At 41.0% G+C, this 13,610-nt stretch overlaps 2 protein-coding genes across 3 annotated transcripts in view; one reads left to right on the top strand and one right to left on the bottom strand.

Moving 5' to 3' along the window:
• The first annotated feature begins 4,357 nt into the window (after window positions 1-4,357).
• On the top strand, window positions 4,358-9,415 carry atf5a (activating transcription factor 5a). Its single transcript, XM_034890284.1, has 4 exons — window positions 4,358-4,617; window positions 5,577-5,825; window positions 6,115-7,312; window positions 7,405-9,415. Exons 2-4 carry the CDS (start codon window positions 5,684-5,686, stop codon window positions 7,589-7,591), a joined length of 1,527 nt encoding a protein of 508 aa, XP_034746175.1. The 5' UTR covers window positions 4,358-4,617; window positions 5,577-5,683; the 3' UTR covers window positions 7,592-9,415.
• An 822-nt stretch (window positions 9,416-10,237) lies between these two features.
• stk36 (serine/threonine kinase 36 (fused homolog, Drosophila)) overlaps window positions 10,238-13,610 on the bottom strand; it is a 7,564-nt gene continuing 4,191 nt past the window's right edge. For both annotated transcript variants that reach the window (XM_034890477.1, XM_034890478.1), the window contains exons 14-20: window positions 13,359-13,469; window positions 13,192-13,266; window positions 12,965-13,085; window positions 12,746-12,872; window positions 11,993-12,173; window positions 10,846-11,784; window positions 10,238-10,488 (exon numbers count right to left, since the gene is read on the bottom strand). In XM_034890477.1, coding sequence (XP_034746368.1) covers window positions 10,375-10,488; window positions 10,846-11,784; window positions 11,993-12,173; window positions 12,746-12,872; window positions 12,965-13,085; window positions 13,192-13,266; window positions 13,359-13,469 — 1,668 coding nt within the window. In that variant the 3' untranslated portion in view covers window positions 10,238-10,374. The remainder of the gene's footprint in view (window positions 10,489-10,845; window positions 11,785-11,992; window positions 12,174-12,745; window positions 12,873-12,964; window positions 13,086-13,191; window positions 13,267-13,358; window positions 13,470-13,610) is intronic.

The raw sequence follows: 13,610 nt of genomic DNA, 5'->3' as shown, positions 1-13,610 counted from the left end.
CATCTGATACACCAGTAAAAGTTCCAGTATTATTGTATACCGCTTTGAACAGATCGTCTTCCCTCTCTTTGAGAGGTAATGTGAAATGACAGTCGTGAATTCCAAATAGGGTAGACAATGTACAAATCATTAAATTACAATAAAGAGAAACATGTTTTTGGATTCCATGGCAAGTACAACAATGATATCTGAAAAATATCCAGAGGGGGGAGTAAGCAGAAGCACCAGCACTGACCTAATGAGGCCAACAAGAACATAGTGAACATCACAACTGCACCCCATAGTATTCTTTTTTATTCCATTCACTAGCAGCCATAAAAGTCAAGTACTTTCTAATATTGCAGTGTGAAACGTGTCAGTATTATACTGTACATGTTCAGTCCCACCTAGATAATTGATTTTCAAATTGTAACAAAACTAACACATTTCATGTTAAAGACAGTAAAGGATTGGTTATTGCTTTATCTTAATGTTAATTTTGTTACATCGTCATTTCATGAAACACTGTTGGGGTACGAGTAAGTTTGGTATGAAAATAGATATATAGTATAGTGTAAAGCTTTAGTGCGTAACTTTTTATAATAATGAATTTCCATTACGTTCAAGCCATTGCCAATTGAGTTGTTACAAAGCTAATAAAGACTCTCAGCTCCACACAACTCTCTCTGTATTTCTCAGCATCGCTGTGTTTAGAAACTCGAGTAAAGATAATTACTTCTTCTGAATTAGAATTCCTCATGGGGGCGACAGAAACTATGCACTATAGCTTTAATTAATATCACCAACATAAATAAAATGTAATGTGTAAATAAACAAGGAATAAAACTTGTTTTTGTACAGTAAAGCCAGTTTTAATGTGCTAGACTTAAGCATATTTAAAGTTCAGTGTCAATCTAAGTGAATAAAGTTGAGTGACAGTTGAATGGCATAAGCTGTGTTATGAGCAAAAAGCATATTATGGTTGGAATGAATATCGTCTGTGTAAAGCTCAAAGGCGATAGACGCTGAGCCTCTGGGGTAACTGGCTCTCCATGGCGGCATGACACAGCCTGAGTGCTGTGAATGACACTGAGGGACCATTTGGGACTTGTTTCCTTAAACTTTTGAAGAACACAAGTGATGCACGAACACTGAGTTTGAGTTAAAATCTCCGGCCCTTGATTAATTTTTCACAATCTTGTCTTTTTTCCTGTTGTTATGTTCTGTTTTTTGGTGAGTTTTTCCTTCCATACTTTTTACACACTTAACACTTGCTTTTACAATATGTGCCAAACTATCAACCAATTGATACTGAAATTAACTTTAAAATAAAATGTAATTTATCCAACGCCACGTCAGTATAGGCTGAGCTTTATGTGCCTTCAAGATGCCTTCAGGAGTTAGAGATTGTTAGCTGTGACATTCCAAAGGGGGACAAAACCGACGCTGTAGTCCTTTCCATCATCCCCTTTTATTTACCACAAAGTCCATGAGGAATAGAGTAGTAAATAAACATAACCGTGTCACTGACTGGTTCATCTGTCAAAGCTGAATGCAAATCAAGTTAGCCTAGATACCATTTGTAAATGACAATTATACCACGCTCGTCACTTATTTGAGACTTGATTAACCGTTTTCATGCCAAACAAATGGGAGTGATTTGTAGGCTGAACACACACAAAAACATCCACAAATCCCCCCCGAGAGGCTTCCATTCACAAGTCGTAACTGAATTCCATGTTTTCATCGTATGTTCAAAGAGGGGCAAAAGTTGAGGACAATAAATTCTGAGAGATGATGATGAAATGATGGTGTAACTCTTACTAACATACCATACGTGCACTTGGCATGCAGCATTAACTTTTTCTTGACTTTTCGCCTTATCCACAATGTTCAGACAATGTATTTGGGCATCAATTGATGAACAGACTTATCCCGCTGTAGAAAATGATACTGTATATCTCAAATGTAGCTGAACTCTAGTTTGATCCGAAGTTTAACGGCTGTCCCTTGACTCACTCACTTGTTAAGTTTACTTGGGTTGTTTCAAAAACCTGAACCTGGGAAACTGTAATAATCCAGATTTGGATCTAAGACACTGAGTCTAGTGGATTATAAAAAAAAAGCAAGGACAATTTAATGTATTTTGCTGCATATGTTTTCTATACACATTTGACATCTCCTGAATAATGACAAAGGGAATTGAACTTAATAGTGATGATGACAGATAAAGGCAGCAGCGCTGTCATGAGAAGCACCTTGGACTTCTCTCCCATGATGCAGGAGGCCCTCCGTGGACCAATTAAGACCAACAGAGAGAGCAGTCAGCGATTTCCTGTGAGACTCTCCATCTTCACCAGATACTACACTACTATCTAAATCTGGTCTCCATTACAACCACATTTATCTAGATTGCATCAGGTTGTTCTTCTACAAATCTCTCAAAGCTCCACTCATCTACCACACAGTGGGCATTTTGCTGAATAGCTCCTCTGTAACAAGGCTGTCCCTTTAAATGACTCAGATTAAAACAGATGGACTTGTGTATTTCAGAGTGCGACTCAGAGCATGTTACTCCAATTCAAAATAATCTGTATAGTTTCTGTAGATTAACTCAGTTCAAAGGACACATTTCCCTTTGTGTGAAAACTACTCCTTTGTCGCCATTCTGGAGAATGTGATTATGTGCAATCAATTCAAGTTAGATGTTTCCCAAAATTGACTTAATACACAGACATGCTGCTCAGTGGACAAATCTTTTAGAGGCTAGACGCTAGTGTTTTGTCAATATGCAAATTCAGCGGAAGTGGAAATAATCCTATTGGCTTTGACAAAATAATAATGAGATGCAACTCAGCAAATGAGATGGAAGAATAGTCTAACAAGCAGGGGGGGCAAAACAGAGGTGAGGTGGAAGGAAAACAGCAGGTATGGAAAGGGGAGAGAGAGAGAGAGAGAGACAGAAAGAGAGAGAGAGAGAGAGAGAGAGATGCAAATCCCATGGCAACAGCAACCAGAAAACAAGTCTAAAATAGGGGGCAGTGTCCGCTATTACTATAGCAACAGGAGACAGGAGAACAGCACATTCACTCAGCTTTGGGATTTGCTGAAAGGAGAAAAACAAAGCGATATTCATTACATAGGCTACTCACATAATTGTAATTGACAGTCATTACTAGTAAATCAATGTGGTTCTGTCAGCTGTGTCTCACTAAATTAGCCATGGAAATAAGGATTCTCAAAGTAACAGTCAACAACAAAGGCTGAATAATGTATCTTTCATCATTCACTAACTCTGTCATTTCATCAAACACTGTCCTTGTTGAATACCATAGAAGCTGACAGTTATTGATTCAATTAGCAACAAAAAAAACAAAGACAAGGAAATCCAAATTTGACATATTTGCAACAGAGCAAGTGCAAAATAATAACACAAAGAGTACGCATGCCTATGACAACATGGATTCCTATATTGTATCTTTTACATCCAGTATTAAATTACATATGCTTTCTTAATCAGTCAGACAGAGTTGATTACTAGGCTACATGCTGTTGGGTAATAGGCCTACCGTTACACAAATAGCTTTTCTCAGCTTTAAAAACTGCAGTATGGATATCCACGCCCGGTTTGTTTACCTAAAACATGTGCACAGCCTGCACTGCAGAAAAAAAAGATAACAAAACTGTGGTAGGCAATGCTTTGCCTTGCCTACCACAGGCCAATCAAATTGCACATGTAGCCAAAACGAACCAATGACACAACGGCAGTCTGAGTACACGCAGCCAATCGCTCTGAGCATATGGACCACTGATGCAATGGAGATGCAACAGACTTCTAACTTAACAACAAAGTGCGTTGTGAACCAAATAGACCCCTTTCAAAACAATACCATGGCACACAGTAAAGTACAGACTCGGAACTGTTCACGTAAACAATGACAAGGTGTAGCGCGCTCTATGGTAACGCATTAGTTTCCCGCGTCGAAATGTTAACAGTTTCATTGAATAATTTATTCTGAATTAGCCTAGTGTTTCTCTGACTAAACAAACCTTGAGCTTTTAAAGATATGCCATTAACTGCAGTTGACAGTCGACTATAGCATACACTGTTTCCATTTATTTGTATTACATAGGTTGCTTTCTATTTCACTTTTTTTGCGGTTATGTTTCCCTTTTAATTAGGCTACCGTTTTTTGAAAGCAATCCTCATGTTGTGGCTTTGTTACAACAGTAATGTAAGAAATCAATCATAACATACTTAGGGTTGATGGTATTTTTGAAATCAGCATCAAGGAACGAGTAACTGTACTTTTATAACGGAGCGCAGCGGTGAGTTTGTGGGACGTCCTTCGATGAGACGCGGCGCGAGGGGGCGGAGGGATCTACACTCAGCACCACGGTTTGTCCTGGTGACGCAGTTGGTTGCTAGGTGTGAATGAACTGATGCTTTCTCACAATTAAGCAGCGCCTCAGTTTACAGGTCGACCACAAAGCAACAGCTCGTCCTTTTGCGCTGTCCCGGATATTCCGAGCTCAAATATGGCTCTTTAAACTCGTGAAGTTGTTGGACCCGAAAATAAATCGTGCTTTGCTTTAGCAACGCACCCCAAAGTGCTACCTTGTTTCTGCCAGAATGGAGTAAGTCAAACTCTCTACTCGCTATCCATACAGCGGTGTCTTGTTTGTTCCTGTTTTGGATTGTATTTGTTGTATCTGGTTGTGTGAAGTGATTTCACTTGCGGAGTGGTTCGTTCTTTGGCTGGTTTCTCTGCTTTATAAACTTTCTTCTATTTTGATATCCACATTATTTGCCTAAATATTCAATTTACATTTAAGGTTTTCATTCTGGGGTTTAGTCTGTTTTGGATTGCTTTGTTAACATTGTGTAGGGTTAATTGGCTATATGAGATGAGATGCTATGAGCGTGTTATGTGACGGTAGGATATTTAATGTATATACTCCAACCTATGTTCTGTGCAGTGAAGATGTATCCTAACACATCTCTCTAACCTTGAGTTGCCAGGTTTCAATTTAAATACAACCTTGTTGTCACCTAAACTGCTTAAGGGGTCAGACAGAGGTGATTAATTCAAAAGGAACATGCGATTAGAAGCAGTTGATCTGCAAAAATCCGATTGAATGATCAGGGTGTCCCTCACTTAGAGAGTTACTCTCATTCTTCTTGACAACAGTTGGGCTGTTTACAACGTCACTAGGTCCCACGTGTTTTGAGGACTTCAAGTGCTTTTTGCTTTGAGGGAGTTAAAAGCTCAAAGGACCCAGCTCCCACTTGTGTCTCACTTACTGTGTCAATTTTGAGGTTTGGTTTTTGAAACTATTTAGGTTTGATTCAGTTTTAAATCCTTAATATTTTTTATAAATGTCCCATGTTTTGGAGAATTAATTTTCTTATTGCTCAAGACCCCCTGCTTCTTACATGTTGACCTGCAGGTGATTTCATCATTTCACCCATCTGTCAACAGACTCATGTTGAGAAACTTGCTGAGGGCAGCAAGAGTGACATTCCTGATTCCTGGTGAAGAAGTTGCATCTTTTAAGCAGCGTGTTTGTGATCCATGTTTCTGTTTACCCTCCAGGTTTCATTATGCTCACCCATCCCTGCTCTCTGTGGCCCATCTGTCAATCCCTGCTTGCTCCCAGCATATGCTTGGACTTGGACTGAATCAAAGCACCAACAGACAATATGATGGCAACATCAGCTCCTGTTTGGAAGACTCTTCATGTCTGCCCGGCAGACCCCCTCGCTCTCTCTCACCCACAGGCTAATCACAGCCAATCACAGGGGTGCAGGGGGGAGGTGTCAGAGGAGAGTCAGCATTTAATTGGTGAGTTGCAGCTACTACGCTTTTTTATATTTTTCCCCATTTCAGGTGGGCTCGGCACTGCAGCACATTCGTCCTTCTTGAACAGTAAGTAAAAAACTAGCTACGCCTAATACGTTGCTAGACTTAAACTATATTTTGAAAAAGCTTGCGTCACATTTACTATGTCGACCATATTATGCCTTTGGAAAACTGCTACGTGCAATGTTGGGTGATTGATATTTTTATAATGTTTGTATGAACATTGTTATTTAGCTTTTAACAATTGCATTTCCCCCCCTCTCCTCGATAGGTGATGGTCTCACTGACTGGATGACGGAAGAAGTGGATTTCTCCTCGTACCTCCCGAACCCTCCTTCCCCTCCCTCCTCCACCAATGCTTCCCTTCCCCCTTCACCCCTTCAGAATGATATCCAGGTGCCCTCTGACTTGGAGGTCATGACCTCTCTGCTGCAAGAGGAACTTGCCCAACTAGAGGATTACTTTCTGTCTGAACCACTGCCAGAGAAAGGGCCCAGGCTGGGAAAATGCGACAGGGGTCCACTGCCGGCGGGTCCTCAGCCATTTAGTCAGCTTCCATATGCATCATATTCTACATCCAACCAATCGGAATCCAGTCCACTCCTTGTTACCTTGGCAACCGGAGAACTGGACCTGCTGAGTATTTGTGGCGGTCCCATTGGGCGATCCAAAATTCCAAGACACGCCCCGTACAGCTGTAGTCGCCCCACTGGGTGTGTTAGGAAAAGACTTCCTGATGGTGTGAGGTTCAGTGAAGGCTATGACAACGGTTTGTTGAGTTCCAAAGGAAGTAACTTAGGTAACTCAGCGGTGACCCTGTCAGGTAACTATGACTGTGTAGAGGAAGAGCAGCTGGTAGAGAAAAGCTACTCTTTGGGTAGTGCAGTCGAGATCAGAAGATGTGGCGTTTTACCAAAAGACGAGAAAAATTGCTGTTTCAGTCAAAATGTCATAGGTGCTGCAAAGGTTGTTGGTGGTGGATTTGGCTTCGGTGCATCACTTGATGTCCCGCACAAGAAAGAGGATCTGCTGATGTATAGCATGAGGGAGGTCAGCGGAGGCAATGGTAACAACGAAGTGCTGAATAGTATCAAAAGTAGTGCGGAGGTGACAAAAGCCACGGTTTCTTGGAAAACAGAGAGCAGTGAAGGTTTTTATCTTCCAGCAACATCACAGTCTGAAGCCTATAGCTTTTTAGGCAACATCAACGAACAGCTGAAATCAGAGAGTCAACATCATTCCAACAGTCAGATAGGGCAACATGATTTACACTGTAATTTCCTGGAAGATCAGGGCCCAGAATGTCTTTTAATGGCTAGGGAGGGTCTGAACTCGGAGTCTTCAGGGCACAGACAAGCATGCAGGCTGAAAGAGCACTGTGCTATGAAATACGAAGAGGACCTCATTCCGGGTGAAGGTGGCGAGCGCAAACAGAAGAAGAGAGACCAGAACAAAACTGCCGCACACAGGTAAGTTTTAGCCTCTGCTTGATGAAACAAAACGTTCAACATGAATTCACAAGTAAAAAAGTGTAATTAATCTTTGTTTTTGCTCAATGCAGGTATCGGCAGCGAAAAAGGGCGGAGCTAGATTCTTTGGAGGAACAGCTGCATGGCCTTGAAGGGAGGAACCGGGAGCTCCGAGACAAGGCAGAGTCGGTAGAACGTGAAATCCAGTACGTCAAAGACCTGCTGATTGAAGTTTACAAGGCCCGCAGCCAAAGGCTGAAGCAGGACACCACAGCGTAACACCAAGCTCCTGCAAGTACCTTTTAACAAGGTGGAACAGGGGAAATGTGGCGCTTTGTTGTGTCTTTAAGATTCTCCAAAATCGAATTTAATTATTTTTAGTTTTTTTCATAGTGGGCGGGGTAAATGCATGCTTTGCTAATGTGAATTATTTTTTACATTTTAAAATCAACACTTTCCAATGCTTCCATTGCTTTCGCACTCTAATAACTTGAGCCCGCACTGTGGCATTGCAATGCTTTAAATGACAATCATTTTAAATAGATCTCACCCTGCGTGGATCTACTAATTGAAATACGGTTATCGCTGAATAAGTAATGTTATTCATTATGCAGGTCAAATATTTTAACAGCCTTACATTGGAATTGATGTCAGCAATAGAACTACATGTTGTTTTTCTATTTTAAAGTTTATTTACAATTACTGTACCATCCATTTTGATAGTCGTCAAATACGTTTGTTGGCGTCAACATGTGAAACGGCATCATTTCATTTTGAACACATCTTTCACACCACATACTTTTCTAGAATCATTTCTTGCTTCCCTTGAACAGCAAATGTTATTTCAATTGCTATGAATATTTTAAAATATTAGAATTGCGCTTGAAGATGTATTGACTTTTACAATTGAAAGAAGAGCGGCTGATGTACAGAAGAGCAAGACTTTCAACCTTAGCAAAAACATCTCAAAACTGTAGTTAAATTTGATTCCAATTTTTGGTGAAAAGCCGTTGATTGACTGAGGCTTAATGCATATATATATATCATATATAGTTTAAGGGATTTGGATGTTTTGAGCATGTAATTCCTTTTTTCCTTTTTCTTTTACTTAACATCAAACATCTACATTTCCCCTTACTTTGTTAGAAACAGTTTGTCTCTTACTTTTGCATTATTTTAATTTAACCAATCACCCATTGATTCCAGCATAACATCCAAACCATTGATTCTGTGACCAAAAGAGAACTAGTTTATCATTTATACCGTTTTGAAAGTGGAAACTGACAATGTGTTGTTTTTGTAACACTTTGTAAAATGTTCTTCTATTGCATATGGCAAATTATACAATCTATTTTGCAGCTCAGGATATGCAATTTGTCCTCCTGTCCTACAAAGGCCAGGGAATGATTCACGGCAGGACACTTCTGTCCTTCATTTTACATGGTAAAGATTCACTATTGAGGTTTTTCTGATGTAGAAATATAGTGGAGTTTTAGCAGCCTCCTTTTGCATGTTTTTCCATGAACAAAGTAGAAAATGTGGGATTTCAGAAATAAGTGGCGGCATCTTCCTCTGAAGTGCTGGTGAAGGCAATACGTTTTATAGGCCTCTGGCTGATCTGCACTAATTTGTAACAACCTTTGTATGTTCAGGGAGTGACGTGTGTTAGCCTTTCCTTTGTAGAAAATTAACTGAAAAAATCGCATTAGTTTATTTGTTAAGGCTTTTGCAGTGTTTGTGTTGGCGTAAGAGGAGAAATTATTTTCCAATTTGAGTTGCTGCTAAACAAGTAACACTGTTACTGTTATACATGCCCATACTGAGGATGGATTTCTTTTCTATGCATATTCATTTAAAGACAATCTTGGATATTAACGCTGACTTATAAACATTCCTTTGCAATTTTTTATTAATTTTTTGGCAAGAAATTCATATCACATTATTTGACCTTCCTGCGGTGTACTATCAACTCCGATGGTTTAAACCAAAAATCTGTGACAGCATATTATACCGCTTTGTGATTTCATGTTAATGTTATGCATATTTCCTTTGTGTGCCGTCAAGTTGTTTTTCCCTTTAAAAAATAAAGTGTGACATCAACTCGGTCCGTTGTGGTTTTTTCAGGTTTCCTCTCCGACTTGGGGAATGGACTGGAAATTAATTACAAATCGATCTTAAAAACAAATTGTATATAAATCCTTTATTTTAGGCAAAGCCAAATTCAAACCCGCAGGGCCTGATGGACGCCGAAAAGCGCTCCTTTCTGATCAGAGCCCGCGGCCCAGACACTTCCCTCACTGAGGAGTGATTTTATCAGCATTATTGAGCCGAACGCTTCTTCTTTAGTCGTGTTTACGCTGCAAAATGAACAATTTAAAAAGAAATGATCAATTAACGTCCAACCCACCGAAGAACGCCTGTTTTCAAACACTGTTCGCAGTGGACCGGCAATGAAATAAATCAATGCGACTTTATGTATATCGCCCAAAATCACAATTTTGCCTCAAAAAGCTTTAAAATCAGTACAACAGACGACACTTTCTACCTTTAAATTCTCCATTTGGGTAAGAAAACAGGATCTCTAAATATCTATGCCGTGCGCTACACCTGAACACAACCAAACTGTCTAAAAACTACAACCTGAGATGCTGCGCAGCAGAGACATATGTCCACTGCAAAGGTGTAATACCCCCCTTGATGTTGCTCTTATAACATGTTGTTTATTATTGGCGAGTACAAAATGTAAAAAATATAAATGTATTGTCCAATTAAAAAGTAAATCTGCCGAAGTCTGGAATTTCGATGAAAGTTTTATTATTTTGTTCTTATGAAATTTGAACTGGGGTCATTAAATGAAACGTAAGATAATATTACCAACAAACTGTTTAATTTTAGTTCTGTGCCAAGTTAAGTTATTTTTTTAAATAAAAAAAACGAGACTTTACAAAAACAATGGGGTTGCTTTGACCTCAGACTGCTTAAGACAGAAAGGAGATGTGGTGTGAGTAAGTAAGACAAGAGAAGAATTATTCACACATGGCAGTTAAAACCTGCGACCATTCCTACTGAACTGGACTCACTTCCAGCTGGCTGAGGAGCTGATGATAGTCACATTGTGGAGGTGCATGTTGCGAAGCCTGAAGAAGTTTCTTGCTGGCATCGAGGGATATCAGGACCTTAAAATATACGCAAAGGAACGTGAGAAATTAAAAACATTTGTATACATGTTTACAGTACATGCACAGAAGGATAAGGCATAAGTCATGAAAGAATGTGCAATGACCTATGACCAGTAAACAAAAACAAAAGTGGCGTTAAAAAAATTAAAAGTGAAGTTTAAATTGTTTTTTTCCATTTTGAAACGAATAATTATAACCTAATATAACTAATTTACAGCATATTAAGAGTACATCTTGCAGCTAATATGTTGTATAATTTGGAATTACATGTAACAATTCCAAAAAAGTAATTCTAACCAAATTCTAAAAACAGAAACAGACATGTGTCGTCCTGTAACCTGTCCATTTTATTACCTGACGTATTGCGTCCTGCTCGCTGAACAGGCACAGGGTTGCTATGGCAGCTTGCCTCACTGCATCATGGGAATCCATGCAAGCGGCTCTCAGAAGTAAGCTGGACATGTCTTCCTTCAACAGCAAGGACACAGCGCCATCAACATTTACTAGGTTTCCTAGAGCTGCGCAGCAGTGCCGACGTGTATGGGCGTCAGGGTCTGTGATCAGAGGCGCCAGCATGGCCGCCGTCCTCCTGGCTTCCTCCATCCACCTGCGCCACTCCTTGTTGTCCACTCCCTGTTCTACTATATAGTCTAAATCTCCTGCACCATCACTTTGGGAACATGTGTGTTTATTTGGTTCCTTCCCTTTGCCCCGCCCTGTAGTGTCACTGCCCTTTCCAATTAACCTACCCATTTTATAACCTGCCGCTGCCGCGATATATCCCAACCAGTTCCCGACTGCCCTGCAAGCCGTCCGCCGGACAGCCGTGCAGGAATCATCTAGACAGTCTATCATGCTTTTGAAAATGTCAGGTTGCAGGGTGTGCAGTGTAGGCCTGAATGGATCCAAATTTCCCAAAAGTCTGCATGTGGCAGCCCTGACCTGGTCATTAGAGTGAGCCAGCGCCGGGTGCAGCGCTGATTCTTCTAGGTGAAGCTGAAGTCGGGAGGGCCGAGGGGAACAACGGGCTACTTGGGACAACAAAGTTAAGAGCTCCACGGCAGAATCCCACAGCACATCCAGCTGCAGCAAGTCAGAGAGCAGAGAGCTGGCAGTTCTGCTTCGCGGAGTCTGGGGTTTGGAGGCAGTGAGCTGGCTGCTTTTGGGTGGCGCAAAAAAACCACCGGCAGCTTTTCCGAGTTGGGAAACAGAGCGCTCGGGGTCACACAGGAGCAAACGGCTGAGCAGGGAGAGAGGCAGCTCTAATAGCGAAGGAGGAAGAGTTTGAATTACCTGCCAAAGTACAAATAACAATATCATTCAGACAACTCGTCACAGATCAAACAGCAGTCACCAAACAACACAATGCTTGCACAAAAGTACAGAGACATTAAGATGTACAGCAGTGTGGAGCTGAGCCTATTGCAAGAGTTATCCTGTGTTGCATCAGATTACTATGTTTGTCAGCTAGGTCTTTATTGGAGCATGGGACGGCTCTCACCTGCAGGAGGCTTGCAACGATACCACAACTGTCATACAACTGTAAAATCGTGGACATGGTGTGTGATTGCAAGTCCAGAGCAAATGGAAAGCACAACAGGTGGCAGCTTAACACAGACAGGCTGGTGTGACTCAGATCCACCTCAAGTCCTCCAGGATTGCCTTCATCACACAAATGAAGACTGTAGGGTACAAAAGGTGTTATTGTTAGCTCCAGGCGTTGTAGCTGTGCTACTCTAAGATTGGTGGTGCAAATGAAACGGTACGTTAAAGGTCCCATGACATGGTGCTCTTTTGATGCTTTTATATATCCCTTAGTGGTCCCCTAACACTGTATCTGAAGTTTCTTTCAAAATTAAGCCTTGGTACAGAATTACAGCCGCTAGAACCAGTTCCACAATGAGCTTTCCTTAGGAAGTGCCATTTCTGTGGGTGGGTGGGGGCAAGGTGGAGGGTAGGGGTTGCTTGTTTGAAAGCCATGATGTCTCTCTCTTATGGGTGGGCCAAATTCTCTGGGCGGGAAAGCAAAGAAAAGTGAGGTAACCATGCCCCTTATGACCTTACAAGGGGCAGGATTTCAGATCGGCCCATCGAGCTTTCATTTTGTCAAAGGCAGAGCAGGATACCCAGGGCTCGGTTTACACCTATCGCTGTTTCTAGCCACTGGGGGACCATGGGCAGGCTGGGGGAACTCATATTAATGTTAAAAAAAAAAAAACATTCTATGGGACCTTTAAGAAAACTAAACACTAACCAGTCAGTTTCCAGCAGGCGAACAAGAGTGTATACACATTTTGATTCATGCTCAGACAACAGAGGAGCGCATGAGTATGGGTCCTTGGTGAAGACAACCAGCGCAATTGACAGAAAGGAATGCAGCCCTGTTGGAAAAAGAAAATGAGTAAAGACAAACACAATAAGTCAATTTTTTAAATATGGTGGGCCTCACAAGACACATACAGAGTATATTTACCATTTGCTGAACAGAAGTCTGTGTCTGGTGTTGTCCTTAGTGCTAGTGAAGTGCCAATTGTTTTCCATAGATCCAGAAACATTACTGGATCTAAACATGAAGATCCAGAGCCATTTTCATCCTGTTATACAAAAAAGAAGAGGCAAAGATCAGAGGAAGACATTGCAGGTCTATCTCTGGTATCCATTCAGTCCAATTGTTTGTACACATTGCAGTTATTGTCTGACCTCAGTGAGGGTGTGCAGGAGTAAAGAAAGGAGGCCATCCCAGAGTCCAAGGCCAGAAGGAAGAGACAGCTGGGGCTGACAAGGCACAGGAGACAATTGTGGATCACTTTAAACTTGCATCAAAATCTGGGAATGTACTGCTAAATTACTTTTCACAGATTCAGTACCTCATTTGAGTCCAAAAGCAGGTATTTCAGCAAGGTGGTTAAATTGTCCATATCCACTTTGACATGCACATTGTGTTTTGTGAACAAAGACAAAACTGAGGCTGCCAGTGGCTAAAGAACAGATCACAAAATCAACTGCGTCAGACAACTGACGGGCTACAGTTTATTCTCCACAGTTACAGACGTGCTCAAATTTGTTGGTACCCCTCCACAAAAAACGAAGAATGCACAATTTTCTCTGAAATAACTTGA

The sequence above is a fragment of the Etheostoma cragini genome, chromosome 13, assembly GCF_013103735.1.
Source record: "Etheostoma cragini isolate CJK2018 chromosome 13, CSU_Ecrag_1.0, whole genome shotgun sequence".
NCBI classification, from domain to species: Eukaryota; Metazoa; Chordata; class Actinopteri; order Perciformes; family Percidae; genus Etheostoma; species Etheostoma cragini.
Note: the sequence above shows the minus strand (reverse complement) of the source record. Positions and strands in the feature narration are given on the sequence as shown.